Source organism: Trachemys scripta, chromosome 2, assembly GCF_013100865.1.
Source record: "Trachemys scripta elegans isolate TJP31775 chromosome 2, CAS_Tse_1.0, whole genome shotgun sequence".
Taxonomy (NCBI): Eukaryota; Metazoa; Chordata; order Testudines; family Emydidae; genus Trachemys; species Trachemys scripta.
In genome coordinates, this window is record NC_048299.1 from 214,844,330 (window position 1) to 214,868,800 (window position 24,471).

General features: G+C 40.6%; 1 protein-coding gene across 4 annotated transcripts in view; it reads right to left on the bottom strand.

The window, feature by feature from the left end:
• Positions 1 to 24,471, bottom strand: part of RB1CC1 (RB1 inducible coiled-coil 1) — a 185,401-nt gene that overhangs the window by 133,349 nt on the left and 27,581 nt on the right. For 3 of the 4 annotated variants that reach the window (XM_034762919.1, XM_034762917.1, XM_034762918.1), the window contains 2 exons: positions 19,973 to 20,099; positions 19,451 to 19,621 (listed from right to left, as the gene is read on the bottom strand). In XM_034762919.1, the coding sequence (XP_034618810.1) occupies positions 19,451 to 19,621; positions 19,973 to 20,099 (298 nt within the window). Of the gene's footprint in view, positions 1 to 19,450; positions 19,622 to 19,972; positions 20,100 to 24,471 lie in introns of those variants that run through there. The other variant, XM_034762920.1, reaches the window with a different exon arrangement.

The window sequence follows — 24,471 nt, forward strand, 5'->3', positions numbered from 1 at the left end:
ATCTAAGATGCAAAGAACCAAGTCTTATCTCAGTGACTGACAGGTCTGGTTCTGCCTTCTAAGCTACACAGCTGAGGAAAACAGCATAGTATGAATAGTGAATCTTGCTAATACTATTCATATATCATGTAAGAACAAGTTTATCTAGCACATACCATGCCAGCTGACGCTTACAGTTGTCAAAACACAGAACTCAACAGTAACAAAATTAAATGATCCTTGCATCATGTCCTTAATGTCACTAGCCTCTGGCTCTAATGGACTGTCAAGGGGAGGGAATGCCAAGCATGAAGTCATCAACTGAAAAAATCCTGACCCTGGACATGGTGTATGCAAATTTACGTATGAAAAGGAAACACCTACTAGTCAATTTACAATTATAATGGAGTACAAGAGAAAGCTACAAAGCCATTTCAGTGAAGCCTTTTAGCGGCTGGTCTAATAGTTCCATACATTTCCAACTACAAAGGAGGAGCATCAGATTGAAGTGAATGAACAAGTTCTCCTCCTCTTGTCCCACCAAACTAGGAATGTAGCCAAATAGGCATACTATGGATTGTGCCCCAGATCTAGTCACAAAGCATTAACATCAATTTATGGATGTGTTTGGACACAACTTTCTTAGACCGAGCTAAGAGCTCACCCAGCAATTCAACCAATAATTCAGCCACAGACAGAATGAATGGTAATGGCAACTTGGCCAGCCAAATATTCGTAAGATTTTAAGAATGTCTTTTTTTTTTAATAGTCTTTTCAAGAGGGTCTATAACAGTGGCTTTCTAGTGACTGGAAAGGGAAGGTTTCCTAGAGCAGAGATTACTATGTCGACTTTAGAAGCCTGAGTACTGTCTTAACATTAGTGAGCTTTTATAGCTGAGCCAAAAGAATAAATGATATGAGTTCGGTTACCCAGACATTATGTGGACAAATGAAACACCTGGGGGGAGGGATAGCTCAGTGATTTGAGCACTGGTCTGCTAAACCCAGGGTTGAGTTCAATCCTTGAGGGGGCCATTTAGGGAATTGCGGTAAAAATCTGTCTGGGGATTGGTCCTGCTTTGAGCAGGGGGTTGGACTAGATGATCTCCCAAGGTCCCTTCCAACCCTAGTATTCTATGAGTCTTCCTCAGAAGGGGAAGTTGCCCTAAATTGACAGCTTGTTTATTTTGGCTATAGTGGCAGTATCTTGACATACGAAATGCAAATCTGCTAATAAGAGCAGTCCAGAGTAATATGAATCTTCTGGTGGTCCTTCAGTCAAAGATTAAACCTCATCATTTCCAATATCTGAGGAGGATTACCAGCATGAGAGTGAAAGGGGTTTATGGTTCTTGTTTCTAAAGTAGATCCGCACATTCAGACTTTATTATTCTTTCTTCACTGGAATAAAAAGAACAACCTGGGTAATGGCTTGAGACTTGTGACATATCTGTTCAACCCAGAAAAGGAAGGCTAAATCAGAGGCCTGCCTTACCTCTAGTCTCCACAAAAGCATTTGCAATTTCCAAAAGCAAAGAATAGCCCCAAACTGAATGGTGAGAGGCAACAGCACAGGTGAGTTTAGGCTGAGTGGAAGTAGATCACTTAATTAGTTTTAGTAAACTAATCTGATCCTTGAAATCAAATTAAATAAACCAGTAAAAGCTTTACCTTAAGCAAAGACTATGCCTAGCGTAATCTACTAATCAGAGAGCTAAAACCCAGTTGAAGTATGGAGGTAGAAGACCAGTTGCAGATTAGTCTGGGTCAGCAATATCTCATTCACTGCACAGAGTGTATGACTGCTTGCCTTGTGGTCAAGCAGCACATGGATGCAACTGGTGCAAACAGTTTATGTCCCTCAGAGGCCACATACTTAACCTTGAAGCCAGAGCTGCTGAATTGGAGCAGAGAGAATTATTTATAGAATTGGCAAATCGGGTCATTGTAGAGTGAGCCCATCTCAGAACTTTAGTTTATGTGCCAAAAGTCAGGTTCCCCTTTAATTAAATAAAGTTTTAAAAGACTGTTTAGACTAAAAGTTGGAGGAGAGATGATAGACGTCAAGGATAACTAAATTGGACAAAGATATCTGCTAGAAATGTCAGTAATACAAAAATATCTCTGTACTCAGTAAGAGATATGATAGAAATTACAGTTTAACTGGTACAGGGACAAGTTAAGATCACAGAAGCAATTTCTGTTAAACTTGCAAATTGTTAAGCTAAGGAGTTTAACAAGATTGGATAGTTTAGATACAATAAATCCTGCATCTTGGCAGGGGGGTTAGACTAGATGACCCTCGCGGTCCCTTCTAACCCTATGATTCTATGAGACCCAAGGTAAAAAAAAAAAAAAGAGAAGCGTAAAAAACTAAAGCCCAGCAATGAAACAGTACCATGACATAACAAGCATTACTGAACATTGTGTAATCACAAAAAACAATGGGATGCTGAACATGTGGCTATAAACTATACATGAAGGACTTGGGTTAAATGGGTAGAAAAGCAGTGCTAGCTCTGGACTAAAAGATTCCACAGAATCTACTGAAACTGATCTTCGCTATGAATCCATATTAATACAAATCATAAGAATACAAATATTCTAGTAGGCTTATACTACTGGCCTCCAGTTCAGAAAAAAGATATTTATGAAAGTAGCATGCTGGAGTTGGTTCAAGTAGTAATTACATTTGAGCCACAAAGTGACAATGACTCGCATATAATTAAGCTTAATATGCTTAAGGAAAGAAAGGTACCAAAAATTAGTGCAGTGACACTGAAATGTAAATAGGAGGGTTATATTTAAAAAAGTGGGAAGACTAGTTGACATAAGGTGTTTAGACTTTTTAAAAGCCTTTGACAATATGCTTCAAAAGAAACTAAATAGTCATGGTGTGAAATGCAAAGTATTGTCATGAATCAGAGCCTGGCTACAAGACTGACATAAGAACATAAGAATGGCCATATTGGGTCAGACCAAAGGTCCAGCTAGCCCAGTATCCTGTCTACCGACAGTGGCCAATGAAAGAATAAATGGTCAGTTTTCATCGTGGCCAGAGGTTAACAGTGAGGTGCCACATTGTTCTTTCAAATGCATTTATCAATGATCTGGAAGGTGGAAAAATTTGCAGCTGACTCAAAGTTTAATCCATGTTGCAACTTAGCCGAATGGGCAACAATTACAGATAAAATTCAGTGTTGGTAAATGCAAAGTAATGCACACTAAAGGGAATATTTTGAACTACTCATGCACCTTACTGGATTTTAAATTAACTGTACAAACAGGAAAGAGACCTGGGCATCACTGTAGTTAACTCAATGAAGACCTCTGCTCAATGTATGTCAGTAGTCAAACGCAGTCAATGTTAGGACACAAGGAATGAAATGGAAAACATTAAAAATTTGTCATAAATCTATGGTATACACTCATCTAGTATGGGGTATTCTGTTCTGGTCAGGCCAGCGCAAAAAGGGTATAGTAGAAGAGAGAAGGTTCAGAGATGGGGCATATGAAAGATTAGGGGCATGGAAAGACACTCTTATCAAGAGAGACTGGAAGTATGTACCATAAAGAAGAGATAAACAAGAAGGGCCATGATGGAGATATACAAAGTGATGACTGGTACCAAAGAAGGAAAACTGGAAACTTCTATTCATTTGATCTCATAATACAAAAAAACAAGGAGGCATTCAATGAAATACAAATATGGAAAATGCAAAATGGATAAAGTGAAACTTTTTCCTTGAACATGCAAGTATATTGTGGAATTGACTACCACAATATCAATGAAGCTAAAAGCTTAGGAGGATTCAAAATGTTGACATTTATAAAGGATAACAAGGAGTACCCAGAATTAATATAAATACTTAAAAATTAGACAAGTTTTAGACGAGACATAAAACTCTCATTACTCAGGACAACAGACAATCTCTATTGGCATTTAGGATAAAACTTCTCTTAGTTTTCCCAAAACTAACTGCAGGGTTTTCTTGCACCTCTCTCGTTAGCATCTGGTTCTGACCACTATTGGTGACAGGATACCAAATCAGACATTAGTTTGATCCAGTACGCCAGTTCCTATGATAGTGATAATATCATATCCCTTACAGAAACATATTCCCTTGCTCTTCCAGATGTTTCTGTTCTCCTGGCACAGACTAAGAAGGTTCTATATTAAAAACTGGTGATCAAGCAGCCACACTTGAACAGACCCTGTTAGCAGTCACATAGTACTGCTCTGCAGGTGACGTCTTCCTGGTTATTTGGTTAATCTGTTTATATCTCATTCTGATTTTGAACAATTATTTCAGATAGCTCAGTAAACAGGTTTAAGTGAAGCAGAATGAGAATTGGATGGGAAAAAGGAAAGGAAATGCTAGGGAGCCTCTATATCAAAATCTCAGATACAAATTCGTAGGCATTGTGGGCTAGCAAGTGGTTGGACACCAGGTAATTTTAAAAGTAACATTACCAAAAGAAAAACAAACAATTATTAAAATTGATAATTGGGAGAAAGAGTTAATTAGATGGATTTATTAACTGCTTCTCACAAAACTAGTTCAGGAAAACCAAATCAAAATATTGAATTACTGATTATGGTTATTAATGAAAATGCACTCATGAGGTAATCCACATAAAATTTACCAAGGACTCTTTCTCCTATACATTAAGGTATGCCCATAAAATAAACAACTGAATTTGACTCTGAAATAAACAAAATGTTTAATTAAAAATGACAAAAGGAACTAACAATTAAACCAAGAATTATGCAAATGAGTTAAGTATATGAAAAGGTACATAAAATGAGTGATGTGATGTAGCAATATTTTAAAGCAACATCTTAACTAAACATGAAATTCTAAAATACAAAGCAAGGTTGGTTAATTATATTGACTTGACTAGTACCATAAAATTGAGTGTAAAATTCAAAAAGCTATGTGCATCAACCACAATGATTTCACTTAATTCCTTAGGACATTAACAGCATCAACAGGTTGTTTACCCTAATTAAGATTAATGAGCAGCTAAGCATTATTAACATAACTCAACAGCTAAACTTAAAGAGAAACAGTATCACACAACCAAGTATAACGTCAGTTTAACTAATTTACAACAACTAGAATTCAACTTGACATCAAAACTTTTAAACTACCCGAATGAATTAGGATGAAACTAGATAGGTCGTATATGGCAATGTAATTGAAAGTAGCATCAACTTAAAAGCTAGCAAAACCATTACTACGTCTCTTACTTCTGTCTTAAGGAAATAGTATTCTGAGGGCTAAACATGATTGTTAGGGAAAATCCACAGTCATATGGCCACTACAGCTCCAAAATAAGCAGTATTCAGGTAACACACTTCAGCCAAGAGTGTGTCCTATGACAACATGGAAAGCAAAGATATAATAACCACATACATTGTGACTGTTACAATAATAATACAGGGTGAATAAACTAGCTTTGGGTTTGGTGGAGTTAGACAATTTTACAACCGTGAGAGTTCAGTTTTATCATATTGGTTAATCAAATTACTTTCTTAAGTTGAACCAAGCAGGCTTAGGGAACAGTCTAGAGAATTGATAGGCAGACAGTGTATGGCAAGGAGATACTGGTGTCTGAGTTAATTAGCAAAAGAAAGAGAGCTCTCTGAGGGCACATCTACACTGCAAAAAAACCCAAACACACAACACATCACAGTAGCAAGTCTCAGAGGTCAGGTCAATTGACCCAGGCACATGCTATGGGGCTAAAAACAGCAGCGTAGATGTTCCACTTGGGCTGGAGCCCAGGCTCTGAGACCCATCTGATCGCCTTTCAGAGCCTGGCTCCAACTCAAGCAGCAATGTCTACACAGCTCAGTGGTTTGAGCGTTGGCCAGCTAAACCCAGGGTTGTGAGTTTAATCCTTGAGGGGGCCACTTAGAGATCTGGGGCAAAAGCAGTACTTGGTCCTGCTAGTGAAGGCAGGGGGCTGGACTCTATGACCTTTCAGGGTCCCTTCCAGTTCTAGGAGATAGGATATCTCCATTAATTTATTTATTTTATTTTAGCCCCATTGCGTTTGCCTTGCAAGCCCACGTTAGTTGACCTGAGCTCTGAGACTCGCTGCCATAAGGCTTTTTTATTTATTTGTTTGTTTATTTATTTTTGCAGCATGGATGTAACCTGGGAGATTAATGCAGGTAATGGACATCCACCAATGGGGAAGTCGTGTAACAGAAATATCAAGAAGTATATTGCTTTTGGTATTTGAAATAGACAAAAGGTAAAACAGTAACTATTTAAGTTACCACAAGAAGTATGGAGATAAGGCTAGATTGGCATGCACCGTATTAACACATTACGTAACTCTAGTTAGAAACACACAACACAATTAAAGTTAGTGTAAAAATATTCTAAAGTTTATAACACTCAAATAAAGGCAGAAGGGAGATTTTGAAATTACTCACTCACAGTGTAATGTTACAAGACAAAGGGATCTGAGGACGCTTCTCTCATATGAAGGTAATTCTCACACACACAAAGACATCACAGTTGTGGGGGGTAAATGTATAGGATATAGAGAAGAAAACAGGGGGTGTTTAAATCAAAGTAATTTAAAATCACCAATTTCAATCATGATTTAAATCAGCAAGTAGGAAACCTTGATTTAAATAACTGGTTTCAACTGTGTTTTGTGTTTGTAAATTTTAATTTTTTCCTAAAGAAAGATCAATTCTCATTGTTGGTAACCATTAAAACATGTTATTTGCATATACATATAGCCTTTCCACTAAATTTGGTGCTTCTTTTTCTTAACTAGGAGGATACATTATAGCTATACACATTTAAGCAGTTATACAGCTTAACCTACATGTAATCAGCTTCTTAATTTTTTACATTTTTTATTTTAGAAAATGCCAAAAGAGGCATTTCTTGTTTACAAGCTTATTTTTTACTTTTGATTTCTGTCAAGCTCTATATAGATGGAAATTCAATTTAAATAAAAAATGCATAAAAACAACATTTTAATTTTCTTTTTAATTAAAAAAAATTACCTTAAATATGCTGGAGACATAAGAAAAAAACATTTATCAAAACATATTTTGCATTTAAAACTGATTAAACCAAAATATTATCTGTAATCAGTGAATTGAACTAATTATTTCTGGTCACCATGTCCTTCAAAATTTTAGAACTAAATGGATCTCACCTTGATCACGTAGTTTTTATTCATAGATTTGAAAGAGGAGGGGGGGGGGGGGAGAGATGCACACAAACTTTCTTGGTTTTTCAATTCCCAATGGGTTTCTGCACTTCGAGTGACCTAGTCACTGAAATGAACTAGTTGAATAACCTGAAATTAAGAAAATATTCTCTCTGCACTTGCAGAAGAGACTATTGCTGTTAAAAAAAATAAATAAATAAAAATACAATTTAGCACTTAAACTCTGGCTCCGGATGCTTAACCAATGACGTTCAGCAGTTCAGTGGTTTGATTTTCCTTAATTAGAAGCAAATATGTACTGCTGTTTATCCGGTATTTAATTTAAATTATTTTAACAGATAACAAGTTTAGGCCTTAACACAAGTTGTCAATTTCAAATTGAATTAAAAATTCAATTTAAACAAAAAAAATCTGATTTTTTTTAAATAATTGATTTTTATACACCCTTGCATAGCAGAACAGTGATTTAAGAAAGTTGCTAGTTTTCAGTAGCCTTTGAAGTTAGATACTGAGTTTAAACAAGACAACATAACAAAGTTTAACCATCAAATACTGAATTTTCACAGAGATCTAACATATAGTATAGTTCCAGATGTTTAAACGTACAGTTATGATCTCAAGACTAGTTCTTTAAACAACAGCAAAAAGCTTTAGTAAGCTGTTAACTGTTAGATCGTCCCTAAGACACAAAAATGTAAATATTTTATTTCCTCCTGATTACAGTGCTCTGTAGATAAAGACCAAATGAGTGACAAGTAACAAATAGTTAGTTACAAGACATTAGGTTTAAACCATGTAACTCAGTCCACTTATGATTCTTAGGAAAAGATTTCAAATATTAAGGCTGCTAAAGGCTTTATTTCTTTCCTACATCTAGGATAATCTTTCTTGGTATTTAGTTTGAATCAGGATATCTAAAGTTTATTAATCTGGAATTTCAAAGAATCCAGAACAATGATCTGGATTTATAGAACACGAATCTGAACTACAAGGGAGTTCAAGATTCTAGAAAGGCAGTATTTTTGCTTTTCACAGCCAAATTCTGGATTTCCTCGAAGCAAAGAAATTCCCTGGAATCTAAACAAATTCTGACTTTTAAATCTTCCTATGCTTTAGAGTGAAGTGGGATTTATCTCACCCTTCAGTTGTCCAGGAAGTCTTATGGTGGAGGTGATTTCTTCTTGGCATCTTTGATCTTCAGGAAGGGACTCTCTTAAGGCTGCTTGTATTTGGGGACTTCGGACCTTTACGCTTTCAAAACCCAGGTTGCTGTCCATAAAGGACTTCTAGTTAAAGAAACCTTCTCTTGGGAGAGCAAAGTCACTGAACACTTCTTACATGAATAGGAGGGTTCTTCTTGGGTCAAGATCAGGATGCCTCAGCATTCGGAACCTCAGGACCTGCACTGGATCTCTCAGGTGAAGAGAGCTGCCTCTCAGAGGGGAGAGAACAGTGAACTGATATTTCGTAACACTTTTCATACTGTTATTCTTCCCATTGTATTGAGGGGCTTGGTCTACCCCTAAAGTATGTGTTTGGCAATTTCCCACTGGCCTTTTTAAATTTTGGTGAGGTATTTCCTTTTATTTAAGCTTGGTAGAATTCTACTTTTTATATACATATAACTTCGGCAGATAATATCAGTGTTTACTTTTAATCATTCTTCTATTTTTATCTGTTTACATTTTCATATTTTCAAATCAGACTAGGGTGGGGTCAGACAATTATGTAAGGACAGAAGATTTTGAGATTCAAAAAGTTAAAGCTTTATAACTTTAGCTTAACACACAAAATTGTATATCATTATCACATGTCAAAAATAAATATCCTTAAATTCTAGTAAGTTTTCAGGCAGCATTTCTTTTACTTTGCCTGTATGTAAATTCTGATCATCATGAATAGTAGTATGTTTTCAGTTTGTGTGTATGGTGAAATCGACTTTTACCAAAAATAATTTAATCCTTCCAAGCCTACTTTTATTGCAAGTTACATATTCATTAACTGGAAAATTTAAGTGTGATGGCAAGTTTCCTATCCATTCAGTATTCAAACTTCAGAGAAGTTCATCTTTCCAATGATATCCAGCCTCTCCTTGGAATTCTTTAATTTCTTATTTAGCATTGTTAATAAATGAAGAGAAATACATTCTGAAAGTTCGCAAAATTACTAACTTACAAACGTACAAATGCACAAGCGGTATCCTACCAAAATTCCATTTTAAAATTTAAACCATATAGTTATCCTGTTAATGCATGCCTTTACTGTTTTTCTCATCCTCCTACTGTTTATCGTATCCCAATGTTGTGTCTCGTCAAATTATATACTGTGTGTTCTAGAGCAGGCATTATCCTATTCTGTTTGTATAATGGGCTCAACAATAATAGATGCCCATAGGTGATGCTTGAATAGAAGTAATAAATATCACTACCACCCCCACCCCACCCCAGTTTAAACTGTTCCTTGAAACCACTGTTTATCATTGGTAACAGGCGAGAATGTTTTCAGACATATATTATAAATCATATTGCATTAGGAAAATGGCATGTCATATGAAATATGACCTGCAAACTATTACAGACACAGCATGGGAACATGATTTCCACATTCCCCAAATAATTAGTATGGGGAAAATACTTCCAAATAAATATTTGATCCTGGGTGTGGAATGCAGCAGCAGTCACAACTCTCCCATCATACCAATATCAGGGGATTGTACAGTGACTAGTAACATTTCCACCCTCCCCACGCCCCACCCCCATTTGTTCTTGAATTCCTCTTTATGTTGCTTCAAAACAGACACCATGAAAAAGTACTCTGAAGAGTACAAGGTTACAGAATCCTTCTTCACAATCTCTCTGAGGGCTGTAATATCATGCAGCAGAGTCACCATGATTTTATTATACTTATGATCTTCCAATCACAGAGCAAATTATAAGATTTTCCCAAGAGACAAATCTTGCTGATGTGTTTCGTGAGCTGTCCAATACACAAGCCTATAATATCCAAAGACAAACTATAGGACAAAATTAACTGTGGAGAAGGGGTTTATTCATTTCCCCTTTAATAATAATAATACCTAGCTTTTCATCCCTAGATCTCAAAGCAGTTTACAAAGAAGATATTATCTTCATATTATACATGGGGAAACTGAGGCACTGGGCAGTGAAATGACTTGCCCTAGGTCATCCACAAGGCCAGTGACAGAGCTGGAAATACAAGACCTAGATTCTAAGTCCCAGCACAGTGCTCTCTTTAAATTCTAAACTTTTTTTATCTGGAATAATTTGAAGAAGAATTCCTTGCATTTTATGGATATGCTTCAGATAAGTAACCACACCATTTTACCCCTTTATTGCTGACTCACAGAAGACTGCCACGAAAAGGCACACAGCACATGCTCATCCTTCTGGGATCCTTAGTATAGGTGATCAGGACCCAAAAGAGGCATTCTGAAATATGTGATTTCCTAAGATAGTTACTGTTGGCAAGTATTTTAACACTTCTGAATAAGGTAGTGCAGTAAATAAAAAATTGCACACACGGTCACAAGTTATTAGTATCTCCTTCAGATTAAAGAAAAATTAATCTGACTGATTTTTATTAAAATTATAATCACATTTATTTTCTATACTCAACCCAGCAGACTCTCACAATGTAAGACTCTGTCCAGAAGAAACAGAGCCTTAAGCAACACACATTAACTATGTAGTGTGGTCCATAATCAAAGCTAAAAACAGAAACCACAGCTCCAGACTGGAACTCAAACAACTGTGTATAGAGGGGAGGAAACTTGGAGGAAGAGGGATGGGGAACTCAGCTCTCCACCTGCTACTCCATATCCTGGGTCCAGTTCCCTCTTGCGTAAGGCAAGGACATGAAGACATCGTAATTACTACAGTCCTTGATCTTATTACCCCCCCTTACAGACTGCCAATCAAAGTGGGGGAGAAAGTTGTATGGATGTCAGTCTGGTTGTCTCCATAAGTATTCAAATATCTTATATAGCCCTTATCATATTACTTGAGCACTTTACAATTCATAAATTTTATCTTCACAACAACCCCGTGAAGTACAGAAGTACTATCTACTTTCTTATAGATGGGGGAACTGAGGTACCGGGTAGATTAAGTGATTTGCTCACGGTCGCACTGGAAATTTGTGGCTGACCCATGAATCCTCATTACTCCCAGGGTGTGGAGCAGGGGTAGGCAACCTATGGCATGCATGCCAAAGGCAGCACGCGAGCTGATTTTCTGTGGCACTCATACTGCCCGGGTCCTGGCCACCGCTCTGGGGGGCTCTGCATTTTAATTTAATTTTAAATGAAGCTTCTTAAACATTTTAAAAACCTTATTTACTTTACATACAACAATAGTTTAGCTATATATTATAGACTTATAGAAAGAGACCTTCTAAAAACATTAAAATGTATTACTTTTGGAATGCAAAACCTTAAATTAGAGTGAATAAATGAAGACTCGTCACAGCACTTCTGAAAGGTTGCCAACCCCTGGTGTGGAACATAGGTGCAACCATTCCATACCCTCCCCACAGGGATACTGGGGGACACATCTTAATAGTCACATCCCCACTTTTCTCCAACCTTTTTTCCAAATCCCCTCCATGCTGCTTCAAAGAACCATCATTGCCCTAGTCTAGAGACCTATCCAGTAAACTATGGTTTCTGGGTCACCAGAATGAATCAAAGGGTTGCGGGGCTGACTGATATCATCTCCCTGCTCTGGGCATTGAGACCTGATGCACAGGGTCACAGCACCACTGAGGTTTGGCTCAGCTGACCTTCCATCATGATGGGGAGGCTGGAGACGGAGGAGACGGTAGCAGCTGGGTAAATCTGGGTGAATGGCCCTCTGACCATATGCACCAGGTTGCAACACCATGCACACATATTTGGCCCAGCCAGCCCTCCTGGGCCAAATATTTGTACATAATACTTAGGCTAGGCCACACCTGAGCAGTGCTGAGACCCCAGAGGTTGCAATGCTCAGAGCAGGGAGCCAATCCCAACCAGACACACAGGATATGAGATGTGGTAAGTAGCCTTCACCGTGTACCCTTACCCCCCCCACAGCCATATGACCCGTATTGCATACCCTACCCTGACCCAGACCCACCAACCCAGACCCCCAACGTACCCCTAGCCCACAGCCATGAATTCCCCTCCACATCCCCTCACCTCCCAAGCCCCAAAAATCTTCCCCCCACTACACCCCCAGCTCCTTCTGCCCCCAATATCTTCCCCACAGAACCCCAAATCCCCCCATATCCTGCCCCACATAGGCCATGAATGGGGTCTGTGTTTGGCAGGAGATGAGGTTGGAGACTATCGTCCTGCCACCCCTCCTTGGACCCTTCTGCCCTGCAAGTCCTTCCCCAAAACTTCCAAACTCTCAAATTCTTCTGCATTACAACCCAAAACCCCCAAATCCCACCCCTCACACTCAGGGCCCCATGGACTGTGGGGGGTGCTGTATGGGTTTTTTGGTGGACTGCAGTAGGCCACTGAGGCAAGTGGGGGGGGACTAAGGACTGCCGGTGCCCCAAAAGGGGGGAGATACCGGAGTGGGGGCACAGCCGGAGGACCATGCCCAGAAGAAGACGCTGCAGTTCGGGGAGTGATGCGAGGCCAAAGAGTGGCGTGACACCACTAGCTGAAGGCGGACTGGCAGGCTGAGAGCTAATTCCCATGACGGCCAGCAGGAGGCGCCGCGATGCTGAGTCCCTCTCAGTCACAATACTGTTGCGTCATATTTAGCACTTATTTAGCACTTTTATTTCAAAAACAGTTGACAAATTTTATTTTGGAGTGCACCAGACGCATCAGTCGTCAGAACTGAGAGAACATTTTAGTTCCAAGACAGATAGCCTATTAAAATCCTGTTGTAAGAAAGGATTTGTATTACCATTAGGTATCAAGCTGGACCTGCCTATTACATGTGGTACAAAAAAAACCACATCATCCAATGTTTGGAGACTTCAACAGTTACCTGTGTACAATGAAGATAATTAACATTTTTATCATTCAGCTCACTTCTATATTGCCTTCATTTTCATTTAACCTCTGCTAGTCTGAAGAGAAATACATCAGTCCAGGTATTGAATGCAGTGTTCCACATTCCTGAATCGGGTCTACACAGTTGTCTATACCATGTACTTCATCTGTAGATGCCTTTATTGTAGGAAACTCTCATTTCCTATCTACACAAATACACCAATTCAAATGGAACTCAGAGTGTTTTACTATATAAATGGAAAATTAGCACTCAAAGACAACTAAGGTAACTAAAGAACCAAGATCTATACAAACTTTTGGGAAATGAAGCTTATTTTTTTTAACCCCACCAAAACTTAGATAGGAGATTGGAAAAGTACAATTTTTAAAACTGTATCCACCAAGATTCTATTTGGTTTAATATTTGCAAAACAACTGGTAAGTTATCCTGTCCTCAAGCTGAGATAGACTAAGCATGTTGAAAATAAAGCAAAAGGCATTAAGACTCAAACAACCAGAGAAATTATAGTGTCTGTACCAGCAGCACACAATACATTTAGCAAATACCATGAATCCACAAAAATGTTTCCTGAAAGCTCTATTACTGTGACACATGCATCTCACCATGACCTCCTGTAACCCTCAGATTAATCACTCCTATGTGGTTGTGATATTTTATACTAAACATCCCATATAAGATATCATATGGAAGATCATGATCTGTTGAAACTCACTTTTCTGTGCAAATATGTATATCATTAATGAGTATGAAATTGTGAGATTTTGCTGTATGGTTGTTACTGAAATATGCTGCAAGTTTGCTAGAGACATACAAAGGACTCTCATCCAGGAGGGTGTTCAACAACCATTAATTAGCAGAGGAACTGCAATCAAGGGATTTACAATTAACTGACAGTTGCCCAAACACCACACAATGGGGACTGCTTAACTCTATGACTCAGTTGCACAAGTCCACACCAGGAGGATTGCTCAACCTATTGATTCGGCAAAGCCCACCAGGACATATCTGGGGAAGTGTCTTCTAGGCACATGGACTGAGGGTTTAAGAAACAGTGGCATCTTGCCTTGGCCTTTCTCCTCCCCCACCTATGCTCGAAGCAACAAGAATGCTGAGAAGACGAAAACTTCAACTGAGGAAACTGGTCCAGGCTCAAGAGAGACCTGTGTATTAAGAACTGTAACATGCAGTGGGGTGAGAAAATTGCTTGCTAAATACTAGTGTCATAAGGTTTAAAATTTAGATTCTGCGCTTATCTTTTATTTTCTGACCCCTTATTTATTTCTTATTTAAAATCTCTTTCCGTAATAAATCTTTTTTATATTTTATCTAAAACTGTGATTTGTTTGAAATTTAATAGTGAAAAGTGCAAGGTCATGCATTTAGGGATTAATAACAAGACTTTTGGTTTTAAGCTGGGGACGCATCAGTTGGAAGCAGGGCCGGTGCAACCACTAGGCGAACTAGGCGGTCGCCTAGGGCACCAAGTGGTTGGGGGCGCCCACTGGGTCTTAGTATCCACCCTTCTCGTTTTCCTATCCCTGTTCTGACCCTTCCTGCAGGCTCAGAGTCTTCCTGGGAAGGGGATCTAGCAGTTAAAAGAGAAAAAGCCTCCAGCCTGCCAGACCTATTAGCACAACACTGAAACTGTTAAAGAGCCATTCAAGGGGTAATAAAGCCATTTAACAGGCATTTGCCAACCCTCAGGTATCTACTGTCAGTTTCTGAATGTACTGACAAAAACAGTTGTGCATGACTGTCATATTTACTCAGGACATGTCAGTCTACAGGATCTTAGGCCTTGTCTACACTTGGGAATTCACAGCGCTGCCATGAAGCGCGAGTATAGTCGTGCCGCCAGCGCTGCGAGAGAGCTCTCGCAGCGCTGTATGTACTCCACTTCTCCGAGGGGAGTAGCTTGCAGCGCTGCGAGCGAGCATGCAGCGCTGCAGGCGCTGATTACACTGGCGCTTTACAGCACTGCACTCGCTGCACTCGGGGCAGGGAGGGGGGGGGGGCGCGTTTTCACACCCCTGAGCGCAGCAAGTTGCAGCACTGTACAGCGCCAGTGTAGCCAAGGTCTTAGTTTAAAATTTGCTTTAAAAATATGTCATTTGTGAGTTGGTGAAGATTATAAAATCACAACTCTAAAAAAATCCTTGCATAGATTTTTAGATGCACAATCATCTTTAGCCTTAAATGCTTGGCTCTTCAGACATAGGGATTTTTAAATAAATCCTTCAAAAGACCTCCCTTATCTAAAATACACATTTTAATTACTATAGTAAAAAAAACTTACTTCCGAAGTCTTCCAGTCCTTTCTGTTCATCCATTTCTCCCCTCTCCTCCCCCACTGAAGAGAGCCCTTAAACAGACAACAGTCCTTTGCTTCCAGATAGCTGGACGAAGAGTTTGCCTTTCTTTACTTCTGACTATCTGATGAACTAGTTTTAAGCAAAATCAGTACCTCAGTAAGATATAAAATCCTTTGTTATGCCTAAAATCTTTGGAAACAGGTTTTTAAAGTTGGTGAAATTTCATAAACATGTGTATTGTTATGGAGATCACACACAGTAAATTAGTGTTCCCTTTTTCTAAAAGCAATGAACATTGTTATGAACACACTAAACCTCTGTAACTGATTAATTTAAAATAATGTCTGTTTCAGTGAGTTAAATATGTAGTAATCTGGAATGATTACTTTATGAAGGTTTAAGAGTACATTTAAAATATAAAATCAGCTTAGAAATACTGATTAAGAAAATGTAAAACAGAAGAGCTGCATCATGTATTCCATAATATTTAATGTTGTATTCAGCAAGACAGCTTACTCACCCTTACTACAAAGTTTTTGCAAATAAATGTCTGACAAACTTCAGGGCATATCAAAAAACCTGTGACTGACATTTTTTTATTGCCAAATTTAGTGCTTTTAATTAGGTACCTTCTGCATGTCCATTCTGCGTGAGGGAGAGGGTACAGGGATCTCTGCGGGGAACTTTGACTCTCCGCCACCGTGAGGCGGGCTGGGCGTCTTATTATTCTTTCCGCTTTGTCCCTCCGCCCCCGCCGGGCTGCAAGCTCAGGCTGCCGTCGGGCATAGGGGCACCAGTTTAATAATACTGCATAGAGCCCCATAAATCCTAAGGACGGCCCTAGGGGTGCCAAAAAGCAGTGCCCTGGCTCGGCAGGGAGGAGCTGCCTTCCGGAGACACCGGAGAGTCAGAGCGTTGGCTTGCGGGGGCGGTGAGCCCCAGCCATGGAGGAGCCGGCACGGCACAGGAGGGCAGGAGCCCTGCAAAGGCAGCAGTGCTGCTAGCGGGGAGCAGCCGCGCCCCTTGCCTCTCCTCCCAGGCTGCAGCCTGGCGCCCTCCCCGGGGGCTCCTGCAGGCTGCAGCAGATGCATGCAGGCAGAGGCCCCCGTGCACCCCCCATCTCCCCGCTCGCTGTGCTTGGGGTCTGTGGCTCCTGGGCATGTGAGCCACTGCCAGGGCATGGGGCCCTGAGCCTGCTCTGGGAGGGGAAGCAACAGCGGCAGCTCATGCTCCCGGGACCCGCAGAGCCTGAGTGAGGCGAGGGAGGAGCCGGGGGATGCATGTGGTCCTCTGCCCACATGTATCTGTCCTCTGCCGGGGGCACCTGGCCGCAGCCTAGGCAGGAGGGGCAAAGGATGTAGCTGCTCCCCGCTAGCAGCGCTGCTGCCTTTGCAGGGCTGCTGCACCCCTGCGCCGCGCAGACTCCTCCATGGCTGGGGCTCGCCGCTGATGCTCTGGCTCTCCGGTGCCTCCAGAAGGTGGCTTCTCCCTGCCGAGCTGCTGCAGCGGCCCAAGCCCAGCAAAGCCAGTGAGTGGACTCGGGGCGGGGGCGGACTCGCGGGGGGGCTGTGCACCCTCCAGGGGAGTTCAGGGGGCGGGGAGGGGGGAACCTGGTCTGGGGAGCAGCCCCTGGGCATGGCTGGCCCCTGGGGTCTATAAAGGCTTGTTGGGATTTGCTCCTCAATAAACCGATGTGCGGGGGTGGGGCGGCAGTGCAAGGTGGAAGTTTCGCCTAGGGCGCAAAATATCTGTGCAGCGGCCCTGGTGGGAAGTAACAGAGGAGAAGGACCTTGGAGTATTGGTTGATCACAGGATGACTATGAGCCGCCAATGTGATATGGCCATGAAAAAAGCTAATGCAGTCTTGGGATGCATCAGGCGAGGTATTTCCAGTAGAGATAAGGAGGTGTTAGTACCGTTATACAAGGCACTGATAAGCCCTCATCTGGAATACTGTGTGCGGTTCTGGTCTCCCATGTTTAAGAAGGATGAATTCAAACTGGAACAGGTACAGAGAAGGGCTACTAGGATGGTGGTCCTCAAACTACTGTACTGGTGACCCCTTTCACATAGCAAGCTTCTGAGTGCAACCCCCCTTATAAATTAAAAACACTTGTTTATATATTTAACACCATTATAAATGTTGGAGGCAAAGCAGTGTTTTATACCCTGTCTTATGAAAGGAGACTCAAAGAGTTTGGCTTGTTTAGCCTACCCAAAAGAAGGACGAGGGGAGGTATAATTGCTCTCTATAAATATATCAGAGGAATAAATACCAGGGAGGGAGAGGAATTATTTAAGCCAGGGGTTGGCAACCTCTGACACGCAGCTCGTCAGGGTAAGCACCTTGGCAGGCCAGGCCAGTTTGTTTACCTGCCGCATCTGCAGGTTCAGCCGATCGTGGCTCCCACTGGCCGCGGTTCACCGCTCCAAGCCAATGGGGGCTGCGGGAAGTGGCGCGGGCCAAGGGATGTGCTTGCCACGGCTTCCCGCAGCCCCCATTGGCGTGGAGCAGCGAACCACGGCCAGTGGGAGTCGCAATCAGCCGAACCTGCGGACGCGGCAGGTAAACAAACTGGCCCGGCCCGCCAGGGTGCTTACCCTGGTGAGGAGCGTGCCAGAGGTTGCCGACCCCTGATTTAAGCTCAGTACCAATGTAGACACAAGAACAAATGAATATAAACTGGCCATCATGAAGTTTAGACTTGAAATTAGACAAAGGTTTCTAACCATCAGAGGAGTGAAGTTCTGGAAGTTCCAAGGGGAGCAGTGGGGGCAAAAGACAGATCTGGCTCCAAGACTAAGCTTGATAAGTTTATGGATGGGATGGTACGATGGGATAGCCTAATTTTGGCAATTAATTGATCTTTGACTATTAGTGGTAAATATGCCCAATGGCCAGTGATGGGATGTTAGATGGGATGGGATCTGAGTTACTACAGAGAATTCTTTCCTGGGTGTCTGGCTGGTGAGTCTTGCCCACATGCTCAGGGTTTAGCTGATTGACATATTTGGGGTCGGAAGGAATTTTCCTCCGGAGCAGATTGGCAGAGGCCCTGGGGGGTTTTCGCCTTCCTCTGCAGCATTGGGCATGGGTCACTTGCTGGAGGATTCTCTGCACCTTGAAGTCTTTAAACCACGATTTGAGGATTTCAATAGCTCAGATACAGGTTAGGGGGTTGATACAGGAATGGGTTGGTGAGTTTCTGTGGCCTGTGTTGTGCAGGAGGTCAGACTAGACAATCATAATGGTCCCTTCTGACCTTAAAGTCTATGCGTCTAAGTGCTTGGGAAATCTCAGCTCAGATACAAAGGCTGGTGCATGTTTTCTCCACATTGAGGGAGGGGGCAGACAGGGTAATAAACTTACACTGTTCAGACTTCTGACCAGGGTGAGACAGTATAGTCCAGGGGTAAGAGGCTGGGAAGCTGAGAGGAATTGCCTGGTGCCTCTCTCTAGGTGATTTGTGAGTGGCTTTGGAAGCATTCATGAAATCTAGCTGGGTGTGGGGCTCCACATGCTGTTGTGCTGAGGGACAGCAGTTCCTGGAGAGGTTTGCTGCTTGTTACTAACAAAGTATTGTGAGAGGTAGCCCAGGAGGAAGAGTTAAGGGGGTATAGCGGAACCCCAGTTCCAGGTTGCACCCTGGGCATGCCATCACAATTACCATTTATGCTGAGATGCTCTGAAAATTCTTCAAGCAACATCAAGATACAGAAGACCTTAGCACACTTCAATACATCCAAATATGAAACTGAGGCATCTGAAAAACTGCCAACACTGATATGATGCATTTACCACTTTTTGAATCAACTCAAATTGACAACTAGCCTGGAGTTATTATTGATGTGACATGGAGTTATTCTGATTAGTTTTAAATCCACTAAATTCTCAAGGATTCAAATATAACTTACCACAGCAAGCTGTGTCCGCGAAGCTACCGTGTGAAACACTGCAGGCATCATGAGAGATTCTTCAACTTTTAATTCCATCTCATTCTCTGCTGAAAATGTGGTTTTGGGAATAGCTGGTGGGCGTTCACATAAGATCATCTCTTTGTTGAACAGGAAAATTGGGTTTGTGTCCTGTAATAAAATAAAAATATCTTCATAAAGCACTTTGAGAAAATAAAACCTGCCTGTAATCCAAACAACTAACTGCACTAGCATGTTCTGAAAACAGCACAACTTACATAACTATTCGCAGCAAATTACTTATATGAGTATTGCATCCAATTATATGTAAAACCACTTATTTCCTGATATTAAAAACAAGAACGAACAAACAAAAAAAGTCTACAGAAAAAAAGAAAAAACACACACAACCCCTACCTCCCTCCAAAAAACCCACACATCACTAGGAAGCTGTAACTCTCACTTCTCCTCAACACTTTGTTTTGTAAGGGGACAAAGAGAGAGACTATAGCGTACACTTACTGTTCCAGCACTGTAAGTGCAGACTCTTCTGTCTGCTGCCATACACTCCCCTCCATTGACAACCAGCACCTGGTGCTGAATGGCAATCTTATACTTGGTTTGGATTGCATGTTTAAGGTCGGACACACTAAAAGGGAAAAACAGGAACTTTAGTATCAATATCTTATTTAAGCAACTGATCTTCTCTCATGCAAAGTATTCCTGTAATATACGAAGTAATTTTTAACTCTAACAGCAGTAGAGAAAAAACTAATTGTGAATAAGGGCAAAATGCATGTTTGTGTAAATACTGCAATCCGTTGTATTTCTGGCTTCCCAATTCATAGACTAAGAACAAAACATGACCCATCCTCAGAGAAATGGGTTTACAAAATGATACATCTCAGCTATTTACACAAGAAGCACATCTGCAACTGTAATGCTGGAGTCCAGGATTAACATGCATTTCTGGCAATTACTGCCAAAGTTATATTAAACTCTGAACATGAGTCAACTACTGACTTAGTTTAACTGTCATCTTCGAGTCTAATATTATGTTAGGGGAAGTTATAAGAACTGTCATACTGAGTCAGACTAATGGTCCACCTAGCCCAGTATCTTGACTTCCAACAGTGGCCAATATCAGATGATTCAGAAGGAATGAACAGAACAAAGCAATTATGGAGAGATCCATCCCATGTCATACACTGCCAGCTTTTGGCAGTAAGAGACTAGGGACACTCAGAACATGGGATTGCATCCCTGACCATCTTGGCTAATAGCCATTAATGCAGCTATCCTCTCTGAACTTATCTAATTCTTTTTTAAACCCCATTATAGTTTTGGCCTTCACAGCATTCCCTGGTTCTTGTGTTATCTGAAGGGGGAAATAATACTTTCTTATTCACTTTCTACACACCAGCCATGATTTTGTAGACCTCTACAATATCCTCCCCCAGTTGTCTCTTTTCCAAGATGAAATGTCCCAGTCTTTTTAATCTCTCCTCATATGGAAGCTGTTCCATACCTTTAATCATGTTGTTGCCCTTCTATGTACTTTTTCAAATTCTAACATATCTTTTTTTTTTAATGAACTGACTAGAACTACGTGCAGTATTCAAGGTATGGGTGTACCGTGGGCTTATGATATTTTCTGTCTTATTAGCTATCCCCTTCCTAGCTTTTTTCACTGAGCAGATCTTTTCAGAGAACTATTCAAAATGACAACAGGATCTCTTTCTTGAGAGGCAGCAACTAATTTACACCATATCATTTCGTATGTATAGTTGAGATTTTGTTTTCTAATATGCATTACTTGCATTTAGCAACATTGAATTTCATCTGCCATTTTGTTGCCCAGTCATCCAGTTTGTGAAATCCCTTTGTAACTATTGGCAGTCTACTTTAGACTTTACTATCTTGAGTAATTTTGTATCATCTACAAACTTTGCCACCTCACTGTTTACCCCCTTTTCCAGATCATTTATGAATATATTGAACACTGGACCCAGTACAGATCCTTGAGGGACCCTGTTATTTACCTCTATCCATTCTGAAAACTCACCATTTATTCCTACCTATTGTTTTCTGTCTTTTAAGCAGTCCATGAGAGGACCATCCTTCTTATCACATCTGCTTACTTTGCTGAAGAGCCTTTGGTGAGGTACCTTGTCAAAAAGTCCATATACACTAAAATCAACCGGATCACTCCTTCCCGCATTTGTTGACCCTTTCAAAGAATTCTAGTAGATTGGTGAGGCATGATTTCCCTTCACAAAAGCCATATTGACTTGACCAACAAATCGTGTTCCTCTACGTGTCTGATAATTCTGTTCTTTACTACAGTTTCACTCAATTTCCTGTTACTGAAATTAGGCTTACTGGCCTGCAATTGCCATAATCACCTCTGGAGCCTTTTAAAAAAAAATTGGTATCACATTAGCTATCCTTCAGCCATCTGATTCAGAGGGTGATTTAAGCAATAGGTTACATACCACAGTTAATAATTCTGCAGTTTCATATTTGAGTTCCTTCAGAACTCTTGGGAGAATACCATGTGGACCTGGGGACTTATTGCTGTTTATCAATTTGTTCCAAAACCTCCTCTATCTACACCTTAGTTTGGGACAGTTCCTCAGATTTGTCACCCAGAAACAATAGCTCAGGTGTGGGAATGAATTCTGCTGTAAAGATTGATGCAAGAATTAACAGCTTCTCCGCAATGACCTTATCTTCCTTTAGTGCTCCGCTAGAACCTCTATTGTCCAGTGGCCCCACTGATGATTTGCCAGGCTTCCTACTTCTGATGTACTTAAAAAAAAATTCTCTTCAGTTTTTGTGTCTCTAGCTAGTTGCTCTTCAAATAGTAAAATTAGGCAAGCCAAAAAAGTTTTACACTTGACTGGCCAGAGTTTATGCTCCTTTCTATCTTCCTCAGTAGGATTTGATTTCCAATTTTAAAGGATGTCTTTTTATCTCTAACTGCCTCTTTCACTCTGTTTAGCCATGGTGGCATTTTTTGGTTATTTCACTATTTTTTGTTTTGTTTTTGTTTGTAAATTAGGGATAGACATATAGTTTGAGACTCAATTATGGTATTTGTAAAAGTTTCCATGCAGCTTGCTGGTATTTCACTCTTGTGATTGTTCCTGTTAATTTCCATTTAACTAACCTACTCTATTTTGTGCAGTTCCCCTTTTTGAAGTTAAATGCTACTGTGCTGGGCTTCTTTGGTACGTTCCCTCTGACAAGGATGTTAAATTAAATTACATTATGGTCACGATTACCAAGTGTTTAGCTGTCATCACCTCTTGACCAAATCCTGTGTGCCACTTCGGACTAAATCAGTAATTGCCTCTCCCCCTGTGGCTTCCAGGACCAGCTGCTCAAAGAAGCAGTCATTAATGCTATCTAGAAATTTTACTTCTGCATCCCATTCTGAAGTGACATATACCCAGTCTATATGGGGATAGTTGAAATCCCCCATTACTATCGAGTTTTCTATTTTTGTATCATCTCTAATCTCCCTGAGCATTTCATAATCACTATTACCATAGTGGTCAGATGGTCAGTAATATATTCCTACTGTTACACTCTTATTCTTCAAGCATGGAATTTCTATCCATAAAGATTCTATGGTACAATTTGATTGATTTAATATTAGATTTGATTCTATGCTTTCTTTCACATATAGTGACATTCTCTCACCAGCACGACCTACTTTGTCATTCCTATAGATTTTGTATTCTGGTGCTATGTCCTACTGATTATCACAGTTCCACCAACTTTCTGTGATGGTTATTATAGCAATATCCTCATTTAATACCAGGCACTGAAGTTCATCTATCTTAATATTTAGACTTTGTACATTTATATAGAAATACTTATAAAATTTGTCAATATTAGTTGTCTTCCTTCATGTGACTGGCTCTCTGCTGTCTCTGATGGACATATGTATAACTCCATACTTTTGGGATTTATCACAGAATAAATGAATGCGACTTTTTTCATTTGATTGTTTCTCTTCAGCTCCTACCTGTACTTTATCAACGTCTATCTTCACCTCTTTACTAGGGTATAGAGAATACCCATTAACAGATTCCCCTCCCCAAGGGATGCGTCTGTCCGAACTGTGAGGTCGTCCACAACTGTTGGCTTTCCCCCAGACCTTAGTTTAAAAACTTCTCTACAACATTTTTAATTTTACATGCCAGCAATCTGGTTCTGATTTGGTTTAGGTACAACCCATCCTTCTTGTACAGTAACTCCTCACTTAACGTTATAGTTATGTTCCTGAAAAATGCTACTTTAAGCGAAACGATGTTAAGCGAATCATATTCCCTCATAAGAATTAATGTAAATGGGGGGGAGGCTCATAGGTTCCAGATAAATTTTTTTCATCAGACAAGAGACTATAGATATATATATATAGGTTTCAAAGTGGCAGCCATGTTAGTCTGTATCCGCAAAAAGAACAGGAGTACTTGTGGCACCTTAGAGACTAACAAATTTATTTCAGCATAAGCTTTCGTGGGCTGCAGCTCACTTCTTCAGATCTTCTCCACAAAAGCTTACACACACACTCACTATCAGTTTTAAAAAACAATATAATGCCATACACACAATGATGATTGTGAAGCTTGGTTGAGGTGGTGGAGTCAGAGGGTGGGATATTTCCCAGGAAATGCCTTACTGCTAAATAATGAACTAGCACCCGGCTGAGCCCTCAAGAGTTAACACATTGTTGTTAATGTAGCCTCACACTCTACAAGGCAGCAGGAATGGAGGGAGGAGACACAGCATGACAGAGGGTGTGTGTGTGTGTGAGAGAGAGACCGCATTGCCCCTTTAAGTATGCTGACCCCACTCTAAGTACATTGCCTTTTTAAGTAGATCTGCAAGTTGAGACAGTAGCTGCTGCCACCAAGCTCCCTCCATCCTGAGCCCTGTCGTGTCCTCCACCAACTCTGTGGATAGGATACAGGGGGAGGGGGACACCCTGACATTAGCACACCTCTTTC